The sequence below is a fragment of the Sander vitreus genome, chromosome 19 (assembly GCF_031162955.1).
Source record: "Sander vitreus isolate 19-12246 chromosome 19, sanVit1, whole genome shotgun sequence".
Taxonomy (NCBI): Eukaryota; Metazoa; Chordata; class Actinopteri; order Perciformes; family Percidae; genus Sander; species Sander vitreus.
The window spans coordinates 1,866,951-1,892,518 of NC_135873.1; the positions used below are offsets into that span (position 1 = coordinate 1,866,951).

Consider the following 25,568-nt stretch of genomic DNA (forward strand, 5'->3'; position numbering starts at 1 on the left):
AGATTACAAGTCACAGATTTCAAAACACATTTTAAATATTATCTGCGTATTAAACATTTTGTATTGTATTTCTGTGCTTGTCTGTGGAGCTCTCCTCCAACAACACAAGAACATCATTAATATTTCATTCTGAAATTTTTCTGTGGTTTCCCTTCTCCATTCAACTAAATGATTAGCGCCGCTGCTCTATGAAAATCTCCTCATACACAATTAGCTCACTATCTCCATTTTAAGCAGCCAGAGTCGGGGATGAGCAAATCGAACACTGTGACATGCGTCTGACGATGTCTAGCAGTCCAGTATTAGTTATTGTGTTTGAAAGTGCAGTTGGCGGAAATGAAGGCTACATTGCCGGTCTCGCTACCTACCAACTACAACAAAGTACAGCAAAGACAACGTGAAACATGATGAGCATTGGGGGTTGTCCCGGGGTAGAAACAGTAGCATTACATCTGATCAAATTCACGGTTAATGAGTGGTCGTGATTAAGTTGAGATTAGTTGGAAGAAAAATTAGGAGAAGAGGTGGGCTTTTGTCACCTGTATGTGAAATGCCTAGCATGTATTATTTGAATTCATTTTTGTAGGTTGCTTAATCAGGCACTCTACTTCATAAATTCCTCTTGAATCCTGTCTACTTCTTTAAAAAGTGAGTGCCCTCTTTAGTGTTTTTCCTTGTGTCCATACCTCACTGGATCCGGGATACATGTGTTCCAAGACAACGTGAACTGTAAGCGTGCAGCCTTCGACAGAAACTGGATTTGTGATGTGATCTCGGACAAAATCGCAGCATGTTGTCCAATCAGGAAAATACACAAAGGCCTTGAGATGAAAGAACAACAATTTAATAAAAAAAAAAACAGCTCCATTTAACTTGTAAAATTGCAAACATTTTTGTCCCTGTAACAGTTACCCTCCTCTGCAGCGTCAAGACCATCACGTTGTAATACAGAGAGTGAAGGTTCTGTTTGAAGAAATAACGCCAGACCAGCTTAGCCACGTCCTCGTGCTTGTAGTTTCTTTCTGGCAAACCGGTCAACATGATTGTGGGAATCATGGAACCACGACCACTGGCCTTCTAGAAAAAGCAAAGTTCAAAAGACCGGAAAGAAAGTTTAATTCATGTGTTGACACCGATTCAACTTCATGGTGCATTTTGGCTACGGTACGGCTCAGAGCGGCTCTGCTTCCTGCGCCAGTATGCCTCCACTGTCTGATACTTGTATTTGTCCTGTAAAGCCAGAAGAGATCAGCTAGGTCTTGTCTAACTTGATTTAGGGATGTCAAAATCAAGATTTCTTTAGCCATGATCCTGATCCGACTCCCTTGAGATCTGTTAATACCGAGTCTGATCTGATGTATTTACCTAAATGTTGATAGAATATCAATACATCAACACATCGAAATTTGGAGTCTTTAAATTTGGCTCACCTACTTTTTCACGAGCTACTTGACCCAAACATTGAAGGTCCTGTGTCAAAATTATAAAGTTAATACGCATTGATATGATATATATGATAGGACAGTTGAACTGAAAATGGGCTTACCTCTATGTCTTCCTCTCCTGTGACTGTCAGGTAATCTTGGAGTAAAAAGTGAACAAAGGCAAACACAGTTACTTTACTGAATACGTTACCATGGTAAATTTGGCACTATCAAACTATTACGTCACAATGTCACTGATCAATGTCACATGATAACGTGAGAAAGTGTCTCTTACCTGGGATGATGAACCAAGGAGACACAGTGGGGAACAGGAAGGGACTAGTTCTCATGGTGACCCAAAATGGTCCAACGCTGGCATCTGGAATACTATATTTTATTGGCGGGATAGCTGCCCCGTCAAGAGTGTTCTTGCTATCTGGCAGCGCATTCTCAGGATGTCTTGGTGCTGTACAATTTAAAGTGACAAAATAGTGGCTGGTTGTTTTTAATTTACATAATTACTATTGTAATTCCCCAAAAGCTTCCCATCTATCGACTTGTACAGTTAAGGGAGTGAGCTGCAGCTGCCATTGTACAAGACGGCCGGTTACCCATGATGCTGCTGGATAGGGAGGACGAGCGGGTTCCGATTTTGATTTGATTTATTTGGCACGTTAAAAAATAAATAAATAAAAAAACTCACAAGCCCCCAGCTGAGCGCCGCTACGTTGGAGTTTAACCCGGTGGACGAGAGAGTCGCCTCCCTACGCCTGCGGGTTGTGGGGGGGAAAACTCTGACTGTTGTTTGTGCATATGCACCAAACAAGAGTTCGGAGTATTCGGCCTTCTTGGAGACCTTGAGTGGAGTCCTGCATGGGGCTCCAGTCGGGGACTCCATAGTTCTGCTGGGGGACTTCAACGCGCACGTGGGTAATGATGGAGACACATGGAGAGGCGTGATTTGGAGGAACGGCCTCCCTGATCTAAACCAGAGTGGTTGTTTGTCGTTGGACTTCTGTGCTAGTCATGGATTGTCTATAACGACCACCATGTTCGAACATAGGGATGCTCATAAGTGTACTTGGTACCAGAGCACCCTAGGCCAAAGGTCAATGATCGATTTTATAATCGTTTCATCTGATCTGAGGCCGTATGTTTTGGACACTCGGGTGAAGAGAGGGGCGGAGCTGTCAACCGATCACCATCTGGTGGTGAGTTGGGTCAGGGGGTGGGGGAAGACTCTGGACAGACCTGGTAAGCCCAAACGGGTAGTGCGGGTAAATTGGGAACGTCTGAGGAGGCCCCTGTCCGACAGACTTTCAACTCACACCTCCGGGCGGAGCTTTTCGTGCATCCCTGTGGAGGCTGGGGGCATTGAACCCGAGTGGACAATGTTCAAAGTTTCCATTGCTGAAGCTGCGGTGAGGAGCTGTGGTCTTAGGGTCTTAGGTGCCTCAAGGGGCGGTAACCCACGAACACCGTGGTGGACACCGGTGGTCAGGGAAGCTGTCCGACTGAAGAAGGAGTCTTTCCGGGATATGTTATCCCAGACGACTCCGGAGGCAGTTGCAAGGTACCGAAGGGCTGCAGCCTCTGCCGTGAAAGAGGCAAAGCAGCGTGTGTGGGAGAAGTTCGGAGAAGACATGGAGAAGGACTTTCAGTCGGCACCAAGGTACTTCTGGAAAACCGTTCGCCACCTCAGGAGGGGGGAAGGGGAACCATCCAAGCTGTGTACAATAAGGATGGGACGCTGTTGACCTCAACTGAGGAGGTAATAGGGCGGTGGAAGGAGCACTTTGAGGAACTCCTAAATCCGACTAATACGCCCTCTATGGTAGAGGCAGAGCTGGAGGATGAGGGGGGATTGGCATCAATTTCCCTGGTGGAGATTGCTGAGGTAGTTAAACAACTCCACAGTGGCAAAGCCCCAGGAATTGATGAGATCCGTCCAGAAATGCTTAAAGCTCTGGGTGTGGAGGGGTTGTCTTGGTTGACACGCCTCTTCAACATTGCGTGGAAGTCTGGGACGGTGCCTAAGGAGTGGCAGACCGGGGTGGTGGTTCCCCTTTTTAAAAAGGGGGACCAGAGGGTGTGTGCCAATTACAGGGGTATCACACTTCTCAGCCTGCAGTGCTGCGGGAGTACAGGGTGAGGGGGTCCCTTCTCAGGGCCATCCAATCTCTGTACGACCAAAGCGAGAGCTGTGTCTGGGTTCTTGGCAGTAAGTCAGACTTGTTTCAGGTGAGAGTTGGCCTCCGCCAGGGCTGCGCTTTGTCACCAATCCTGTTTGTAGTATTTATGGACAGGATATCGAGGCGTAGTCGGGGTGGAGAGGGGTTGCAGTTCGGTGGGCTGGGGATCTCATCGCTGCTTTTTGCAGATGATGTGGTCCTGATGGCATCATCGGCCTGTGACCTTCAGCACTCACTGGATCGGTTCGCAGCCGAGTGTGAAGCGGCTGAGATGGGGATCAGCACCTCTAAATCGGAGGCCATGGTTCTCAGCAGGAAACTGATGGAGTGCCTTCTCCAGGTAGGGAATGAGTCCTTACCCCAAGTGAAGGAGTTCAAGTACCTTGGGGTCTTGTTCGCGAGTGAGGGGACAATGGAGCGGGAGATTGGTCGGAGAATCGGCACAGCAGGTGCGGTATTACATTCAATTTATCGCACCGTTGTGACGAAAAGAGAGCTGAGCCAGAAGGCAAAGCTCTCAAAAAGCTCCGTTGCCGTCTGAAATTCCGCCGGATTTCACTCTTTTCATCCGAATGTCCGTTACCTTCCGTTTTGTTTGTGTTGGCATTTTAAACTCCGGTGGATTCATGAGGACTGTGGTTAACTGCTCCTCAGATCTCTGCAGGGTAAATCCAGACAGCTAGCTTGACTATCTGTCCAATCTGAGTTTTCTGTTGCACGACGAAAACAACTTTTGAACGTACACATGTTCCACCAAAACAAGTTACTTCCCGAGGCTATTTCGCAGAGGCACCGTGGTTTTGCCCGGTGCTTAGCGCCGCCCATGACAATTGTGATTGGTTTAAAGAAATGCCAATACACCAGAGCATGTTTTTCTCCTGTCCCGGAATGCTGTGTGGACTAGCCAGACCCTCCTCCGCAGCGCTGTGGAGGAAGATCTGGCAAAGCGAGACTACATCCCTACCAACAAAACAGGTGGTCCTCCTGGAGCTGACTATCCCTTGGGAGGAAAGGATTGAGGAGGCACACGAGTGCAAGCTTGGAAAATATCAGGCCTTCATCCTTAAATGCCATCAGCGGAGATGGAGAGCATGGAACCATCCAAGTGAAAGTTGTTATTTATGCCAACCGCCTCACATAAAGTGAAATGTTTCAAGTTTCTAATGCCAGTAAAGCCAGGGAAGAGTGAAGACAGCATTAAGCAGGTAGTTTCTTGAAGAAACTAACATCTAGAAAAGAATCAATCAATCAATCAATCAATCTCTCTCCAGGAAAAATATCCCAAACAGGACTTTAATTTCTTAAAACAGAGACTTACGTAGTGATGTACAGCTGGTGTATGGTATTTTCAGCCTGTGGACTTCATAGCCAGGGGGTTGTTTCAGGAGACTCAACCAAACTCCGAGCCAATCAGCATCGCGAGTGGACTCAAATTCTATAAATACCTGGAACACACAAGCGCGCACACACACACACACACACGTGACAGGTAAGACCAACGGGAAGTCTTTTTTTAACGCCACTGAAAACAGATGTAATTGTACATGTTTGTTCATACCTTATTGAGGAGAGGCAGGAAATTCTGAACAGAATTTATTTTTTTCAAATCTTCTCTGAGCTGGTTGGACTCACTCCATGAAATGTTCTTGATGAAGATTGTTTTCGATCCATCGTCAACCCCAGTCTGAATCAAGAACACGAAGTGAACATCCAAACCATAAAGTTAAGAGGAGGACACATACAACCACTCTGAACTGTTGCATAAATACCTTTTGCAATAAAAGACAAGGACCATCTTAATTGGAGTTTACTGTACCCCGCCCCCCCCACTGTTTTACATCACTGTTGATAGTTTCCATCTTTTAACATATATTTTGGTAAGACAAACACAGGAATTAAGACTAATTATTAGGATGTACCCTTAAATTGGAACTAAGACAAGAGCGGGCGTTTTCACTTGCAACACATCTAAAATTATTATTTTAAAAGTCCAAAAAAATTATAATGTGTAAGTCCATGCGTAACATGGAAAGTGGAGATGGATTACTTTACAAACAACATTAAAAACAGTTTATGAATGAATGAGAAGTGTGTATGTTACTTACATAATGCACATGCTTAATCAGCCACCGATAAAACCCAAGCTTAAACAGAAACAGAGTAGGCAATGGTTAAATGCAAAGATATTCAACACACCATACTTACCTAATGTCAATACACTCCATACTCAGAGTGTATACATTTGTTTTAAATATTAAAATCTAGTGAAAACCTGCAGAGCAAACACTTTGTAACTGTTCTACCAAAATATTCTTTTTTTATTGTCATCATCACCAGAGGACCTTGGTGAACATGCTTACCGGTGTCATTCTGATGCTATTGGCTACTGCATGGAAATCAAGTTTAAAACTTCTGAGGAAAAAGCCCTTCCTTACGGAGGCTTTCAATATGTTCCCATAATCATTCATATTCAGCATCATGACAAAGGCCTAAGAGGGAGAAAAAAAACAGATGTATTACTACTTTTATTCACTTGTTCTAAGCACTTTTTCAAAACCATTTCACATTTTTCAATGTGGTTTAAATCAGTGTCATGAGTTTTGGTAGGAGCTACAATGTATATTACATAACAATACATATACAAAAATGATAAATTATCCAAACGATGTTTAGCTGCAATTTAGAGTTAAGTGTGATTTCACAAATTAAAAAGGCATTACAATTGTGCAATGTAAAAAAAAATAAAAAAACTTGCAACAGCAGAAACATGTGATTAATAAACCAAACCAATGCAGATTCATAACCCGGTACCTACCATGCACGCCTGAGGAACAACAACGATGCTGTCATCTGCATATTGAAATCCAAAGGGCATGAGCAGATTGGCAAGATCCTTTTCTGTGTAGCAGCCGTCGTAATACTCCGGCAGGTTGGTTATGAGCAACTGCATATTCCTAAGTGACTTAAACTGTAAAAAGGAAACAGAGGGAAACAATTAGGAGCAGTAATGGTTTAGGTTAGTTTTTAATGAATAAAAGATTAAGACAAGCTCACTTAACAGCATTAATCCAGTGAAGTTTGCCGTTATATGAGATAAAGAATTAACTGGGATCTTGTTTGGACATTTCAGAAATCAACATAGGCCAGATGAATTATTTCACAAAAAAAAAAAAGTGTGTCGGTGTGGTGGTTTGTAGCGAATAAACAGATTACAAAAAACAGTTACGCACACAGTTAAATTCATTGGAAATTACATTTGTAAAGTTATTTAAGGAAACCTACCTTTGGCGAGTACGAGCTTGAGTCCAGCTTCAGGCACGCTGTGAAAAAGAAATTGTAAAAGAAAAAAGTCAAAGATGGTAAAATTGCAGACATTTGTGATCGATAGTGTCTTTTTTTGGATTTCTTACCTATTCTGGATGGATGCATGTACCTTTTAACCATCTCCTCAGTAGTCAGAGAGGTCTTCTTTTGTGTCTCCACTTCTGTCACAGGATCTTCACAAGATCAAAGTTAATTAAGATGAATATCAGTATTTTGAAAGATCATAATTATCTCCTCTTCCTCCTTTACATACATATTTATGTGTTGAATGAATTCAGGTCAACACCAAAAAGTAACCTTTTATTTTTGACCCACAGCCTAATTTTCCACCCATTTCAAATCTACAATCCATTTCTTAACACGAGCAACCCCACGTGCCTTTCATGGGAAATTCAGTAGACTGAAACACACCTTGGAGAACGCTGCGGCGCTCTGTCCTTGTCCTCACAAATGTGCTACTGCATAAAGTTGGAGCTTCACGGATCATTTATTATGTTTTATTATTATTATGGCGGGCTATCGGTCAGAAAAAAAATTCGAAATAAGCATCCCTATAAGGATAAATAGATGTCATTTTTTACTCGAACATAAAGTCCTGTGGCACTGAACGTGTTGTTTGTAATGATAGTATATAAATGTGAACCACATCTGTTGTAGAAACCAACATACATGGGGGTGAGACTAATAAAACCGGCTGGGCTAGTCAGTTGGTTTTGGTCTTTTCATGGGATTATAAATATATATTATTGCCAGCCTTAATCTTTAAAAGTTTTCTACAAACACCACAGGGCACACTTTAACATACTTTGCCATCTATCCATTAAAGAAATGTCTCCAACATACCTTTTTGTATTGTTTTTGTCTCCACCCTTTCATCTGGCAGCTTTGCCTCCACAGTGACTTCAGTCAGGCTTCCTGCAGCCTGCTGTTGAAGGTGTGAAGCCTCCGTCTTGGTCTCCGGTCCTTGTGCAGTGGACTCTGGTTCTGACAAGATGCTTTGCTGGACATGTGGTAAAACGGTTTCTGTCGGCAGGGTCTCAACTGTACTGTTTGGTGGTTGATTCTCATTGGAATTGCCTGGTAAATTTCCAGGTGCCTCTGCAGTTGCTGGTACAGCCTCTGCAGTTGCCGGTACAGGCTCTGCAGTTGCCGGTTTTTCTCCTTGGCCCTCAGCACAACTTGCTACTTCCATGGGTTCTGCCACTTCAACTCCGATTTCCCCAATCTCCATTGGTTCAGCATCTTCAGTGTCATTGGCTTTGCCAAGTTCTGCCTGATGCTTAGGTTCAAAAACTGGGACATTCGCTTTTTCAACATCAGCTGTGTCTTTCGGCACATCTTCTTGGGCCTTGGTTTCTGATTCTTTAGGCTTGGAATTTTCTACGTCAAGCTGATTTTCTGGAGTCGTGGACTTTTTTTGCATCACCATGGCCTTTTTTAGAGCTCTCTTCGCAGGTAACTTTCCTGTTTTTACCATTTTCGCTGCTTTGGTTGCCATTTTTGTTGTCTGCCTGGTTGAGACGTTTTTCGCCTTGGAAACCAAGACTTTTGCTTTAGTGACAGTTGTTGGGCCTTTAACTGAGCCTTTAGCTGCACTTTTCTGATTGGTAAGTTTGCCTGTTGTAGCTTTTTTGACTCCAGAAAGTAAAGATGAAGGCTTTTTGGGCCCTTTAAGCAGAGGCATGTAAGGTGTAGGGAGCATAACCTTTTTGGTAGTGGTTTGAGATGTGGAAACACTGGACGTGGTAGGCTTTCTGTGAAATAAAGAGTTACACAGGTTAGAAAGGAGAGAGAAATGGAAAATCAATGTCCCAGTTTCAATGTTGTTATATGATCCTCACTATAAGATAGTACTGTCATTCACAGGTTGAATTCATGGAATGCCTTTCATTCCAATCACCAGTGCAATTTCTGTCATTAGAAAATTCCCTATAAGTCCCAAATGTCTTTTTTCCCCCCACTAAGGACATCAATTAAGGTAGCAACTGAATGTTTATAGTAAAATATTGACAAAAACAAGATTATCGCTGGTAAAGAGTGGTCTGTGTGAAACATATCTTACTTCTGAGGAGGCTTCTTTTGCTCATTAGAAACAGTCTCCTGTAAACAAACAAATTGAGATTTGTTTTTTTTAGATTCATCTGATAATTGACACTCCCAGGGGGGAGGGAGAGAGAGAGAGAGGGAAAGAGAAAGACAAAGAGTTTAATACCTGTTCTCTGACAACAGTGATTGGCAGTCCTTTAACATCAAGGCTCTCCACGCTCTTCAATTTCTTTGCGTCTTCCTCTTTCTCGAAACACACGATTGCCTACATGTGCACACACACACACACAAACGCACATATCTTTGCATTACTACAGCCGTCAGGACCATCTACTCACTGCATTTACACACAAAACATTGACAGCTCACCACTACATGTATAACTGAGCAAATCTTTATTTAAAAGGTTTCCAAGACTGGAGATTATTTTCTTTAGACTGACATTTTAGCATTTATGCACTTGTTAAGTGGTATTTCTAAGTTTACATTAACTTAAAAAAAAACACACAGGTTAAGTTAATTGTATCTTTCTAGTTCTGTTGTGATAGTGCCCTTATTATAAGGAGGAATGCAACACTTCTGAAACTGAGACCGAAACACAAAAGCCCACAATCTTGTGTCGCAGCTGCATCTTCCATGTCACGGCTTATGAATGCAGCAATATTTGCTTCACAGAGACATGGCTGCACAGACATTCTGGACGAGAACGGGACCATCACCGGCTTTGAGGCAATGCGGGTGGAAACAGAACTCGGGAGGAGCTGTACGAAGAAAGAAGGGGGACTCGCAGTTGTGGCACATTATTATTAAAGAAAGTATCTGTAATCCAGATATCAAACTGTTAGATGCAAGTCTCTTGTCCATATTGTCTCCCGAGGGAGTTTACACGCGGCATCTTCTTACGTTATTGTTTATATTCCACCATCAGCTTCCGCAGACGTAGCAGTGCGCCAACTACTCCGTGATCACTAAACTACAGACTCAACACCCCAAGCTTTTCACTGAAATTAAGGCTGGAATTAAATGTTTACAGTTTTTTCTTATTCAACCGGGTAGCAAAAACACATCACTCTCTGTATACATACCTCCAGTTTGGACCGAAACAGTACAACTGACTTGGTTTTTCCAAAGTGCTCCACTGCAGCCAACACATCATTGTGAGAGATAGAACTACGAATCCCTTGTAGTTTCACCATGGTTGGAGGTGAGGATTTACCAGACTGAACAAACAGAGAGAAACACAAACTTAGACCAACTATAGTGTTGGTCATCATGAAAAGACCAAAGTCCAATCTAAACTTCATGTAATCTGTCATTTCAGGCAAAAAAAATAACGTTTTCTTCAACGAACGGAATGAGATAGACACACGAAGGGAAGAACGAACACACAAAACACACACACACACACACACACACACACACCTTAGTCATGGTGAAGGAACTTGCCTGGCTCTTCTGCAGGCTAAGCTTTGCTTTACATGGCTTTTTAGGTAACTCCTTCTTTGCTGTAGAAGAGGAAGACGAGGAAGAGGCAGTAGAAGATGAGGAAGGTTTCATCTTGGCTAGCTCGGCCAGTAAGGCAGGAGCCAGAGTTTTAACCACGGCCTCCAGGTCAGAATGTTTTGACAGAGATTGGACAGCTAGAGGGACCAAGACAAGAAGAGCGTCAAACAAAACTGCAGCGGTTTGTTGGTTGTAAAGCCTAATACTGAGTCTCTATGTAAGATGAAGAAATATAGAGTTAATGATCATATTATCATAAAGTGAACAGCTTGCTTGCTTGTTACTTCATAAGCTGTTACTATCTTTTCTCTGGGAAAGGTTTTCTACTTGGCTTAAAGGGTCAACATTAGCATCTGAACCACTGGAAAGCTCGGTACAAATTACACACAATACATTTCTATACCTAAGAAGCACTGTTTCCTAAGCATAGGCAAGCAAAAAGTAACACTTCAGCACATCCTGAAAAGGACTCTGGTGACCTGCATTCAACATCTCACTGCTGTAGAGGTGGTGGTAGGAAGATTTGAGAGGTATCGTTTTACTCATTTAACTCTCAAAAGCAGCTTTTCAGTGCATGTCCCTAAATTGCGAAGTGTTCCTTGAATATTATATATAGAACAAAATAACAGTTTGTATTGGTTGCACATACTTAATACGTAATCTTGGTCACAGAATAAGTCTTTAAACAGTCTCCTTAAAATATTCGCAATTTCTCAAACCTGATGATTTCAGTAGTTTCCTAGTCAGGATCTCTGCACTGCTTGAGTTCTTTCGTTGAGGGGATCGACTCTGATCACTCCTCCTTGATCCCGATCGCTTCTCGTCACTCCTTCTTGGAGAAGATTGTCTCTCACGGCTCCTCCTCGGAGATGATCGTCTATCGTCTCGCCTCCGTGGCGAGGACCGTTTCTCGTCTCTCCTCCTCGGTGACGATCGTCTCTCGGGGCTCCTTGAACGTGACCGATAGCGAGAGGTGGTAGGGCGTTCATACCATGGGGAACGAGAACGAGACCGGGACCTGATGAAAGTACAGGTGAAATGACAATGATAATCTAAGAAAATGGCAAACATTGAACAGCAAGTCTGTAATTCCAAATGGGTGACAAATCATATGCTAAAATACTGATGTTGATGCAGACATTTAAATGGTCTGCAGGACCACATTTGGTCATTTGTTATTCACGTGCCATTCAATCATGTCACAGACCTGCGAGTGTATCTGGATTTATGCGGCGAACGTGATCGGCTACTGCGTTTCTCCCTTCTACCCTCTGAGCCATGGCGGCGACGGGGGCTAGACGAGTGAGAACGGGAGCGGCTTCCATGCCTGACTTTCTGTTGACGATGCTGGGAAGCCTGTAAAGTACTTGAGGGCGAGTGCTTGGCATCTTTACCTGCAGCACTGAAGAGAGCAACGGACAAGAAAAGCATAATGAAAGTTAGGCGAGAACATTTTGCCATTTTTTTCACAACTGAGTGTGGCTGAAACGTGTTTGAACACTTGGACATAACCTGGTGGTCCCTAGCCATTCTACGCCGTGGCCGTGAAAGATTAAAACTTGTTGACACAACGTACAAGATCAATGAAAAAAATAAAATAATCACACAGTATCTGCCAAGCTATTTAAATGTACCTGGGTCTTAGCGCTATCTCACCATCCCACTCTGGATATCTGTGAAAAAACACACAATTCAAACACCTATTAAAAACCACAAGGAGGACATAATGAGTTATGCAGGCTGTGCTAGAGATTAGATAGCAGAACACCAAAGGTATAAGTTTATCAAGGAAAACCAATGTTCAGGAAGAGGCTATAGTATTACAACCTCTTTTTCAGTCTAATGTTTGCTATACAGTATTTTGGCAGTCCCCTAGGGGGAATTCAGAAATAATGTCAAAAAAAAGGCAATGACAATCAAAAAATAACTTAAATCAATAAGATTTCAAAAGGGAAAAGATAAAAAAAACAAAAAAAAACTGACTGTTTTCGGAGGAGTTTGCAGCTCTCAAGGTGAAGGCTGGTATTCTGATGAGAGATCCAATCCTAGTATTCAGAACAAACACACACCATTTAGACAGGCCCCATTATCATCACAACTGTTATCCTCTTCATTATCTCAACTGTCATTTTGTGATGTCTGACAACAGATATTTTATTCAACATTACAGCAGCCTTAAAGAAACAGTTCCTTAGATCGTTTGCCCTTCTTTGATGGTTTGTTGAGTCTCTTAAGTCCAAGTGTCCAATTCCAAATTTCTCTGCTCTTGTGCATAAAAACCTCACAATTTGTGTTGGTATTAACATAGCAAGTCTAAAAAACTAAAACAAAATGGTTTCTTTGAATCTTCAACCAAAAGCACTCATCTGAATAACATGAGCAACCTTGAGTCCAACATTAGCCAACAGTCTAAAAATGTTTAAATCATGGATTTGTTATAAACCAAAGAGCAGTGAAACATAAATGTGAAAACAGTAGCATATAGACAAAATTATTCATTGGCGACTCCCTCCTTTACAGTTACAGCTGCCTTTTGTCAACTTGAGTTCAAGGACAACAATTCTTTATAATGGAACATAACAAATAAGTTCCAGCAAACAAACAACTAAAATAAAGATTTCTTCTTGGGTTCTTGATAGTGCGATGTCTGGTTCTTGTGTAGCATCAGAAAGTTTCCCAAGGTTTCTTAGTCATCTCAGCAGAGGCCATTAACAGGTATGGATCAGGACAACACACAAGCTGAGACATCTGGAGTAGGCAGGAAGATGGGTAAACTGGGTAGAGTAGGAGGCTGGTAATTACACAAAATGTGAAATGTGTCCCAAGGGGGCACATGGTCAGAATTTATCTTGCTGATTTTGTGGTCCGTGAAGTATGATGCTGGTGACTTCAGGTTAATGGTATCTGTAGTCGTAAACAAAGGGAGCTTGGCTCCATAATAGTCAGTATTACAAAAAGATAAGTACTGTTAGATAAGGAATGAAATTAAGTAACATAACACTTTACTGATCGCTCCAACGGTGGGAATAATATGTACAAATTATACACAGTGGTTTCAAAAAATTCTAACTGAATAAACGGTTGGACAATAGCCAAAATAACAGCGACAAAAGAGAAACAGTCATCTTGCATCATCATTTGAAGCAACAGTTCTTCAGATTTGCATATTCTTCCTTGTCATGTCTTCTAAGCCCTTGGTTCCATTTCCAACTATCGTCTTAAAAGTTGGTCGCATCGCAGCATTTTATCTGGAAATTATTTAGCAATGCCTTTGATCTTCATCTGTCTAAACTAGACAATGATGTTCCAACAACAGTTTAGGACCATCAAATCAAATGAAAATCAGACATTGTTACCTTGAATTACAGAAAACATTAGTTAGCTGTGACCAGCATATTTATTATGGAGCACATCAAAATCAGTGAATAACATCTCCCAAAGTTTGCAATCCAACTGTGTTTTTGCAAAATGGAACACAGCTTTTATGTGGTGGCAGGCTTCCTACTAGCATTTCATAGTAATTACTGATTCATATAAAATAAAAAATAAAAATAAATAAAAAGTATAAAAAAAAATAAAAAAGAAAAAAGAACCAATTAAAAAACAATTAAAGTGCTCAAATTATGCTTTTTTGCTTTTTCCCCCTTTCCTTTGTGTTATATATCTTTTTGTGCACATTATAGGTTTACAAAGTGAAAAAGCCCAAAGTCCACCCCAAAGGGACTGACCATCTCCAACAGAAAACACTGTTCACAAACTGCTCCAAACAGCTCTACTGTAGTCCAGCCTTTACTTCAGAGACGAATGTGCGTCACTTTGTAACACGTTATAATGCTCGCCTAGGTGCTAGCGTGACACGCCCTCATACTCTGCTTCTGACTGGCTAGCAGTCCTTACCTAGCTACTGCGCATGTGCGACTCCCAACAAAGATGGAATAGAAGTGAGAGGTCTCACTCTGTAGCTAAAACAGAGGGCTCAACACACAGGGTGAAAAGAGGGTAAACCTTTTCTGATATAACCTCTAAATACAATTATCAACCTGAAAATGAGCACAATATGAGCACTTTAAACAATTTCCTAAAGGGATAGAAAACAGACTGCAAACTTCCACTCACCTTCATACGAGTACATTCTTTGTTACACAGAGTACAGGTATGTGGAAAGATTCTCGGCGTGGCAGCCGCATAGTCATGCATCATGGCTGCCGTTGGCAGATCCTTGGAGACTGCCCTCTTTGCCGGAGGCTGACTGTTGGAAGGTGGCAGCGTCAGATGAGTAAGGTTCATCAGGCCCGGGATTGGCTGAGGCAGAGCTGGAGGAATAGCATTGGGGTGAGGACCACCAGGAATAAACAGCGGATGTTGCATGGCATTAGTGATGCTGGGGATTTGAGAAGCCGGGGGAACTGATGTCGCAGCAGAAAAAACTGGAGGCCACATCGCTTGCCCTGTATGCAATACTGGCTGTTTCTGCACCTGCCGTACTGGCTGCTTCTGCATCTGCTGTACTGGCTGCTTCTGCATCGGCATCTGCTGTACTGGCTGCTTCTGCATCTGCTGTATCGGCTGCTTCTGCTGCATTGGCTGCTGCTTTTTCATCTGCTCAGCAACTGTTGACCCTTGTCCTTGAGTTTTACTTGTACCCTTAGTGCCACTGGCTTCATTACTGCCAATGACCACAAGGCCAGGTCGGCTGGGATGCACACCACGGTACAGAGTGGGGGGTGGTTGGGTTTTCAACGTTGACTGCCGTTCTACCTCTGGTTCTTTCAAAGGAAGGGGTTTGGGGGCTTCAGACTTGAGAACTCGGATGTCGGTGTCTTTCTTTGGCAGAGAGAAAGAGCTGAGGACTGTTTGGGAAGTCTGTTTTGGTTGGGTCTGCAGTTGTTTGGTCTGATCATTGCTTGGAGAAGCCACAGAGCTCATTATTGAACTATACCAAGAGCTGAGACTGGAAACAGAACTCGCCTGGTCACGTGAAGAACCCAGGGCACTGCCTTTTCACCTCTGTTGTATTTTTTTGCAGTGGTTCTCGAATGTGTCGGCTACTATCGTAAGTGTCCATATGCAACATACTTCCACTCCCACCACTGTTAGCTTTACTGCTACCAGTCCTTCCAATTTCATCCCCAACCGCTCCAGTATATTTGCCAGTATGTCCATAGTCAATCACTTTACTCTGCTGGAGACCAGCTGATGACATTTCCTCCTGGCGCATCCCTGCCCCTCCAGAACTGCTCAAACTGTGACTGTTCATTCCACTTACACTTCTGGTGGGTTGGGGATTGGGGCAGGGTTTTGACTGAACTGCAGTTGAAGTTCTCTTGTTCTTCTCAATGCAGATTTGCCGCAAGATGAACGGCAGGTTAGCAGGGGTGATCTGGTCTTCAGGATATGAGATGAGATGTTCCAAGTCCTCTTTTTCAAGTCCAAAGTGCTGAAGGATGTTAGAAGCGGATTCAGAAGTGTACTTGGGTTGAATGTACTCTGCAGTGGCCGCAGGTTTGTCTGGAATGGACTGCATATCACGTTCTCTTTCACTGGAGGCACTAAACCTACCGTCACTACAGCTTGCATAGTTAGATGAAGCAGATGATGGATACAATTTTGAGGGGTTATCAGCAGTGGGCCTGTTGTAGTTCGATGACCAGTCCAAGGAGTTACTGCCACTTTCAACGCCAGATTGTCTATGTCCTAGAGAGGCAGAGGTTGAGGACATTTGGTAGGAGGCCATCCCTGCACCTGAGGAGAGAAACTCATTCCTTTGAGTGCTGGCAAAACGAGTGCCCTGGTCTACGGGCTGATGCATCGGTTTGCCAAGAAGCCTTACTTCCTCTCTGGCTCTGCTAATATGCATGTCTATAGACCTCTCTATGTTCTCGTCTATTATGGCCCTACTCTGTTCAGGCCTGTAGTTCATTGACTGAGGCAGCAGCGACGGGTGCATTCCCCCCAGAGTTGGCAGGAGTCCCAGAAGAAGCCCCAGGAGAGCTGAAGCTCGACCCAGGTCCAAGGTGAGAAGAGGTCATCCGAGGGTCCCTTTCTGCCGGTATACTGGAGAGTCCATACTGTCCCTGGGTGGAACTTTGGTTCCCAGGGGCATAGGGGTTATACAGGGGATGGGACATGGTGTTTGCAATCTTGAGAAGGTTAAGAAGATTGATGGCTGCAGCAGTTGGGGAGGGGGGTGTTGTAGGTATGTAGGGAGCAGTTGTGTTGGATTTGGCTGTCAATGTCACGGGTCGGCTGCCAACAGCAAGAGCATTGTTTATCTGTGTCAGTGCTAGCTGGGCTTTCAGCTGAGCCAGCCGCAAGGAGGCAGCCTGCTGGCCAAGCAGGAGTGAGGTCCCTGGGAGCCCTCCAAGTAGGGGGCTCGTTAGGGCCCCTGGAGCAGAAGAAGGGGCACAACGCTCCGATAGAAATGCAAAGCTGAAAAGTTAAAAAAACAAAAACAAAAAGGGGTTATTGAAAGGGACTGGACTTCAGCTTCTTGGATGGGTAAAATCAATCATCTTGAAGGTCCTGTCTTGAGCTGTCCACTCTGTTGCTTCCTGTCGAACGCTCATGTCATCTATTTCACTTCCAGGTCTTCACTAGCAAGAAAGAACAGATGAGGCAAAGGCAACAAAGCATAGACAAAGAGAGAAAACGTCACTGCTGTTAACAGGAAAACATTCGGAACAGACACAAACTCATGTATTTACTTTCCATGCTCATCTCTGGTGGAAATAGTTGACAATGGCACCCGCAGACAGAAAAAGCACATAGCAAAATGCAACATCTCAAAACTGCAATTCCCGTTTCAGAACGTCACATTAGATCATACTGAAAGAATCAGATGGCCCTGAAAACATTTAACACCTAAATGATGGTAGTGAATGACAGTGTAAATAAGACTGAACTTCTTGTATGACTCTGAATCACAATTTATTGGGTTAGAGGTAAGGTAGCGTAACAAAATAAAATTATACAGATTGAATCACCATCAGGATTCACACAATTTGCAGAAATTTTGAAAAAAAATAGTTCCGCAATGTCATCCTTCAACTGCAGAAGCAGAAAAAAAGTCCTAAACCTCAGACCTAAAATGGGTCTAAGAATCAAGGAAAGAACCTGGTTTGTTTTAGGTTTGTCCGCAGCAATGCGAGGCCAGCCCTTTAAGCGCAAAAGTTGCGTCACTCACTGAGTGAGTAACTGAGTGATGAAGTTACACCATTGGTCAGAGTGAGTGATGAAGTTCGTGTTGGAGTTTCCCCGTTGGCCAAATGAATATGCGCCGACAGTCCCCTAGGGCGTTCAACAGCCATTCTGTTTATTGACTGTTCATTGAGAATCTATCGCATGCCAAGGACAGAATATTCTGCTCGTCTTGGATTAATTACATAACCTTCTTACACTGGAGCACGCTAGACAGGTGGCCTCCTACACGCATACATATTGAAACTCTGTATTACACAGGCCCCAGGGCTAAATTATTTAAGACTGTAGTATTGATAAGCTCTGATGTAACCGGTTGTTATTACTGGTAAATTTTAACATTTTGGTAATTTATTATTACACAGCAGCATCTCCTCTGCTCTCTGAGGGGAGATTTTCTTCAAACTATGCTTGTTACTCAGTGCAATAAAACGTTTGCAAGTTCAAAATGCCACTACTTTATCGATACACCTCTTCAACAAGCATAAACATGTATACAACATATAAACACGTAGAAAAGCAATAACTTAATCTGCTCTGTCCGCAGTCTCTTGCTTGTGTAAAACGGTGACGTTTTGCACAAGCACAGTGTTCTCGCTCGGCTAGGGTGGTTAGCCACCATGCTAACAGCATGGCTAATGCACCAACCGGCAGGGTTCAAAATTAACGTTTTCATCCACCAGCCAAATGGCTAGTGAATGTTCAAATTTAACAAGCCACTCAATAGATTACCAGTTTTTTTTGGCTGGTGAGAAAAGCAAATCTATCAGCCACTTGCATATTTTACCAGCATTTGGCTGGACGATGTGTGCTAATTTTGAACCCTGCCAACCGGTGTTGCAGATGGACTGTTTCTTGCAGATACTCGCGTTAATGACAATACAGCTTTAATGTGAAGTCGAAGGTGACTCTGTGACAGCTGAAGGGCCTGTCATATTGGGCTTTTGAAAGCAGTGATCTACATTTGTCACCATTTTCTGATATTTCTGACAAAGTATTGATAAAGAACAACCTTGGTATTGGTAAATAAACTCACGTGGCCACTGGTTGAACATATCCATAACTATAACCACATAACACCAATCACAGGTTTAAAACTACAAGTTGTCAAATACACACATTGTATCTGGTGACCCACTCAGTTTCCATGGGACCCACCAACTTCACCCTATTTACTTAAATCTAACCATGACAGTAGCAAGTTCATAGTCACTGTGGAAAAAATAAAATAGTAGCCAGGCCTAGATGAAGGCAACGTTCAGACTGACTTCAGCTTTGCGAGAAAAATGCAGCTGGCGATGCAGTTTTGGTGCTAATGTAGAGCTAAGGTTAAAAAACGCAGGATTGTCCAACAAAAAAAATAAGTTGCTTCTGGCTCACATTTGACAAACCACAACACAATGTCATTCAGCAAAGCGCTGTGGTACATGTGCAAATGCACCATACTGGTAGATTACTTTGAAATATGAATGCTGCATTTCTACTGTTTAACATGCGATCATCGTGAAAAGTTCCTGTTGTGACAACATTCTTAAGTTGTATAATTCTGAATAGCGAATAACTTTACATCTGAAGCGTTTAAAGACTTTATTTGTCCATTGTTTATTTCTAAAGAAACACGACAATGTATAAAAGGCTCCATTACCTCCTACCTCACGTTATGGCTCCGTAGTAGACGTTTCTGTAAAAATAGGCTAACGATTGTGTCATAACCACGCGACTTACTGTCGCACAGTAGAGGAATTACCGTATAGTACAGGAGAAGCGCGCAGGCAGTTTCGTCTCACATTAGCTGTTTAAGTGTAATTACTAATGTTAACTAGCATTTTAGTTAGCAATAATTAGCCCGTGCCTATGTTATCTCCTTACATATACCTACGCTCTGCGTCTCTGCAAGATTGGGAATGATTGAGATTTCTCTTGGCACAGCTACCAGAAGACTTACATCTTTTAGACACGTTGCTCACGTCACATATACGTCTTCAAGCTCAGTTGTAGGCTGCGCAGTAATGCTCAGCCATCACCGGAAAAGTGCTTCTAATAACCTTCACTGGTCTCCGTCCAGAGCAACGGGATCTGTTGGTCCATTTTATATATATATATATATATATATATGCATTCCCCCTACTCATTTCCAGGTACTAATTATTCGTGAACAACATGAAATCAAGGAGAGGGTTAACTTTTCATGCCACAGCTTTCCCACGTTGACAATGGACACACAGCATTACGTAGGCTATAGCAAAAGCTTTGCGTGGAGCCTCCGCAGAACCATAAATCAAGCTTAAATCCTCACAACAGTAGGCCACTGACGTAGGCTACGTCGTAGGCTCGCAGATCCTTCATACAACCATAAACCAACCTTTACAGTCTGAATAAAAACTTCGGAAAAGTACCATTTATTGCAGGCATACTGCGAGTAACGTTTTGTATTAAATAACCCATGGCAATGGGTCCACTCTCTTAGATATCCCTATTGCTCCCATTATTAAATAAGTAACATAACATGTTATACACGTCTTCAAATATATAACGTTACGACTTTAAGTAACGTTACTGACTTTAACCAAGGAAAAACTCTTTTTTTTTTTTTTTATCTTTTTCATTAACTTTAACCAGGAACAAAAACGAATTTGAGGTGTTAAGTCCTAACCTTTTTTCATCCCTCTCACATCAATACAAACACTTATAACCATTCGGACATTTACGATACACTGTGTACGTTAATGTCCTGCACTAACTACGGGCCTGAGCCCAACCGTTATGACCGTTAAATTATAAAACAAACCACGTCGCAATACCTTCAAAATGTTGTCAAACGGCTGTGTTTAGTTTCAAGCATTAAACACGAGCTGTTACACGAACTGTCAGCAAGCCACAGAGCGCTAAAATAGCTTAACCAGTCTCGCTTGCTGCTGCTAGCAAGCGCTGACGAGGCCCGGTTATAAACAACACTAAACACCGTTTTCGGTTAACAAACGCTACGTACAGCGATTATAAGTACGCAGTGATTCGCTGCGAGTTTTTATAACAACATTGTTGCTGCATACCTTACGTTATTTGTATATATCTCTCATCTGTGATGTGTTCAAACTCGTCCTCGTGAACAGGCCATGGATGTAATAAGAGGAACAGGCAGGAAATCTCAGATGAGATTGTACTCAATATATCTAGAAGACTTCCGTTTTTGGTGTCGAACCTTCAGAGTAAAATCGCGAACGTGTATTCTCTATGTGGTGGCATGATTACAACCGGTCATCCCTAAATTAATCGATAGGTATTTGAATAAATAAATAAATAAATAAATACCAATGATTTTGCATTTTAATTTGCATTTGAGAATTAGAAAAAAATAAGGTTAATTAAACCAAAGCTGACATGATCAGTTAGTTCTCATTAAATTAATTGATCGATAAAACAGATTGTAAACAGACTTTTCAAATAAATCAATTTATGATTTAACCTTTTTTTAACAGAAATATTGTTAGGCATATTTTAATTAAACGATTAATTCAATAGTTTATTTTTTATTTTTTAGATTAATCAATAATAATCGATAGTTGCAGCCTTTTTTTCTACATAGAACTATTTGTAATTTGGTATTTCAATGTTGTGCATTTAGGCACTTTTATTTTGAAGAAAATGACCGGAATTGGTTATTCCTGTGGATGTTGTGTGATGTCGCATCAGTTTATATGATTTAGGTTTGTATTTATGAGTATATTTGTCTTAACAGTCATGTTTTTAACCCTTAACCTCATTATTGTTATCTTCTTGTCCACATAGTTGGGTGTCACAAACAGTGTTATGTAATAGGCTACTTTTAATATATAAAATATAATAATATTATAATAATATTTGGAAATCAAGGCCACAGAAATAAAGCAATCTAATTAGTTAATGTTTCCTTCAGCAGCCTACACTGTAATGTGTTACTGTATCTTATTTCATTTCCTCATTAAATAGAAAGGTGTGTTATCATTATTCTGCCACACAGTGGCGCTATTTTCACAGAAATTCTGTTAAATTATAATTTAGGCCTCTAATGATGTTTAAAATATTGTATGGGTGGTGATTGTGTTTCGTTTACCTTTTTTCATCATAAACATCTCTAAATATTCACAACACATACTGACACATATTGATACATATGTTATCACTCCACTTTCCACATTAGATACACTTATAAAGTAAGGGGAGGAAAGTTGAAGGAAGTTGCTATTAAGTATATAACTATATAAGTAAAGTTTATTGTGAGGCACATTCCAAAGTTTTAAATAGCATTTACCCTTCTAAAGACCTTATTGAGAAAAAGATTGATATTGACACGACAGACTAGATAGAGTTACATAAGCCTTAAAGCGCCCATATTGTGCTCATTTTCAGGTTCATAATTATATTTTAAGGTTGTACCAGAATAGGTTTACATGGTTTAATTTTCAAAAAACACCATATTGTTGTACTGCACAGCTCTCTCTCACTGCTGCAGATCCTCTTTTCACCTGGTCTCTGTTTTAGCTACAGAGTGAGACCTCTTTTCTTCTTCTTCTTCTGTACTATCTTTGATTGCACTCGCACATGTGCAGTAGCTCAGATATAGATCATGTCAGCTAGCTAGCTCCATAGACAGTAAAAGAAAGGCTGTTTCTCCAACTTCGGTCAGTTACAAGGCAGGATTAGCTGGGAGACTTCTTCTAAATGAGGGCGCACATGTAAGTAGTTCTTTTGTAGATTATGGTGAACTTGTGTGTGTTGTAGCAGTGCTTTGCTATTGAGAACGAGGTAGCATGCTAGCGTTAGCGTTAACGCTACGAGCTAACGGTTGCGGTTAGCCAGCTCGTTTCGGCTTGTGACGTCACAAGCGATTTTGAACAGCTCACCCGGAGACTGAAGGCAGGACACATTCAGAAACCGTATCTCACTCAAAACAGCATGGATGGATTTTTTTCAAAGTTTGTATGCGTGTGGAAGCACCAGAGACACAAAAGAACACCCCAAATCCCAGAAAAAAGTGTTTTTTTCATAATATGGGCACTTTAAGGCCCGGACACACCAACCAGACGGCCAAACGTCGGCAGAAAAGGCAGTTGGGCTGAAAGAAGTGCCTCGGAACACACCAAAGCGATGAGACGTAATACGTCTCCATAACAGCAGGCGCCGCTAATCTGTATTGTCGCCCAAAAATGAAAACCGGCAGCTGATTGGACGAACGCGCCACGTGGGTCTGGTTTCTCTGGAAATTCAAAGACAGACTGTCATGGCGGCTCGTTCAGAATACGATCTCATATTGTACTAAAATAGTTCACCGAAACGTGTTTCTGAAAACATTTGAAGCGAGAAATAGGCCGTGCAGTTACTGAATCTGTCTTCATTTCAGATCGACAAAGGTCAGTTTAAAAGATTTTCGCCAGATTTTGAGAGACTCTAGTCACGCTCATTCAGCTCCCCGTTTCCGGGTTAGCACTCTACCAATCAGATGGGTCATTTGAGTCCGACTGCCGGCAGTGCCCGCCCCACCGATTATACACGTCAAATCGGCCAAAATGAAGGACGACGGCCCCTCAGACGGACGACGGCACGGAACACACCGAACAGACTGTCCAACGGCTGATTATCGGCTCGGTGTGTCCGGGCCTTTAAAGGGAACATAAACTTTTTCAGTGCTTGTGCACATAAATTGGGGTATCTGGATTGCCTACCAACCCTCAAACTGTGAAATAAGACAACCCAGTCATTTTTTGTGGGCTGCCAAGATTAGAAAACATTATGGGATTCAACAAGCCATTCAGATTTGGCTCCCCTTATTAGAATATACGAACCTCCGGTTCCTACAGCTTGAGAAATACCTAAGGTGCGCCATATTTTTCTCACAAGCCAATCAGAGCAGACTGGGCTTTCCGGGAGAGGGGGCTTAATTAAAGAGACTGGCACTAAAACAAGGCATTTCAGACAAAGGGTGAATACATACAAGTATATTTAGACAGACAGTATGAGAAAAATATATATATTTTTTTTTACATTAAATCATGTAGAAACCCAAAATGCTAATATGAACCTGAAAATGAGAATGATATTTCTCCTTTAAGAAAAAGGCAATAAAACCTCCACCTGCAATTAAAAAGCAACCGACAACCAGACATATTTAGAGCCTGCATATAGTATGAGCCAAACAGCTATTGACTTTACAGACTGTTGAATCAACAGTTTATCAAAAGGTGATGATGAATATTTTCATTAAAGGATCATTCTCTATTGCAGCAAATTAATAATATATCCCCTTTATCCCCTCCCCCGGACCACAGGGCTTAACACCTGACCACGACACAACAGCTGACTGGCAGCGCTCCATCTCCGTTCTTAGTTAGATTCCATCGCTGAAAATGCTAAGCTATTGAGATCCTAGCAAGACAATCTGAAAAATCGTTCCTGGGTTTAAATATTTTGATCAGTGCAAACTGCATTTAGCTTCAGTGAGGTGCTGACATTTTGTTTAGTTTTTTTTATCTCACATTGTAGCAGATACCCAGGATGTTTACACACACACACACACACACACACACACACACACACACACACACACACACACACACACACACACACACACACACACACACACACACACACACACACACACACACACACACACACTTGCATGCATTCATCTGTGTACCCACATGAATGTGCAGCATCTACCTCCCCCACCCAATAACACAAGGTCAGATCCACTTTAATGATCTCAACAACTCTGGCTGGAGGTAACCTGACCCCAGATCAGTGACGACGGACAACGGCCGCTGCCAAGACTGACGGGGAATGTGAAATCTCATATTAGTATCTGTCTTCAACGGCGGGATCTTTCCAGAAAAAAACATGGCTCCCATTTCCTCAGCTTAGCAAAACTGGAAATCTGGGCAGGGAAGATTACCGAAGACGCTGAGCACCACCACACCGGTTGTACTGAGCAGTTCAAAGCATTTAACACACTTAGTTTAACAGAGAACCTGTTTTCATTCAAAATGCTGATTTGAAGCTGCTTTTGTGGTTTGTGACCACAGATGTGAAATTTATGAAAGCCATGGGATATTTGCACATGTATTCTGTGATATTAAACATATTATTTTACTGGGCGCCTGGGAAGCTCACCTGGTAGAGCACGTGCCCATACACAGAGGCTCAGTCCTCAACGCAGTTCTGACCTGCGGCCCTTTGCTGCATGTCATGAAGCATTTAATGGACTCTCAATTGAGGAGAGATTAAAGGTGCAGTAGGTAAGACTTATAAAACCAACTTTCTGTCATATTTGCTGAAACTGACCCTATGTTCCAGTAGAACTACATGAAGCAGGTAATTAAAAAAAAAAATCCGGCTCCTCTGGCTCCACCTACAGCCTGTAGTGCAATTTGCAAAAATCCACAGCTCCCTGTTCAGATGCACCAATCAGGGCCGGGGGGGTGTCTAACTGCGTGTCAATCACTGCTCATGCACATGCATTCATTCTCCCTTGTGGGGGGAGGGGCTTAGGAGACCATTTTGGACTTTAGCGGAAAAGGGGGGAGGGACTGAGAAGTTGTTGATGTACAAATTCTTTGGCTAAGTCCTGGATCTTCACAGTCCTACCTACAGCACCTTTAAGGTAGACGGTACAGTTTAACCATGATGTGTTATCGTGCAGTGTCGTACCCAACTCTCTGAAGTTCCTGTCTTCCTGAAGGAGTATTTAAACTCATGCTGGAGGCTGAGCCTTCACTGTAAACAAAGATACTGTGGGCGCCGTAAACACAGGCGCTTAACCCAAATTCCGCATCACAGACAGAATATGTTAGGTGTTTACTTCCTTCATGACTTAGGCAGAATGAGGCAGCACTGTGTTATAATACAGCTG

At 42.3% G+C, this 25,568-nt stretch overlaps 1 protein-coding gene across 1 annotated transcript in view; it reads right to left on the reverse strand.

Moving 5' to 3' along the window:
- The window catches only part of LOC144534581 (uncharacterized), a 30,535-nt gene extending 9,720 nt beyond the window's left edge, over positions 1 to 20,815 (reverse strand). The window contains 24 exon segments of the mRNA XM_078276588.1: positions 687 to 821; positions 913 to 1,077; positions 1,547 to 1,581; positions 1,720 to 1,890; positions 4,935 to 5,061; positions 5,175 to 5,300; positions 5,722 to 5,760; positions 5,977 to 6,105; positions 6,432 to 6,584; positions 6,899 to 6,936; positions 7,027 to 7,113; positions 7,784 to 8,694; positions 9,003 to 9,040; positions 9,153 to 9,251; positions 10,072 to 10,206; positions 10,433 to 10,626; positions 11,209 to 11,507; positions 11,697 to 11,891; positions 12,124 to 12,162; positions 12,473 to 12,534; positions 14,606 to 15,490; positions 15,492 to 16,412; positions 16,414 to 16,918; positions 20,737 to 20,815. Coding sequence (XP_078132714.1) covers positions 687 to 821; positions 913 to 1,077; positions 1,547 to 1,581; positions 1,720 to 1,890; positions 4,935 to 5,061; positions 5,175 to 5,300; positions 5,722 to 5,760; positions 5,977 to 6,105; positions 6,432 to 6,584; positions 6,899 to 6,936; positions 7,027 to 7,113; positions 7,784 to 8,694; positions 9,003 to 9,040; positions 9,153 to 9,251; positions 10,072 to 10,206; positions 10,433 to 10,626; positions 11,209 to 11,507; positions 11,697 to 11,891; positions 12,124 to 12,162; positions 12,473 to 12,534; positions 14,606 to 15,490; positions 15,492 to 16,412; positions 16,414 to 16,617 — 5,187 coding nt within the window. The 5' untranslated portion in view covers positions 16,618 to 16,918; positions 20,737 to 20,815.
- Between the last annotated feature and the right edge of the window lie 4,753 nt (positions 20,816 to 25,568).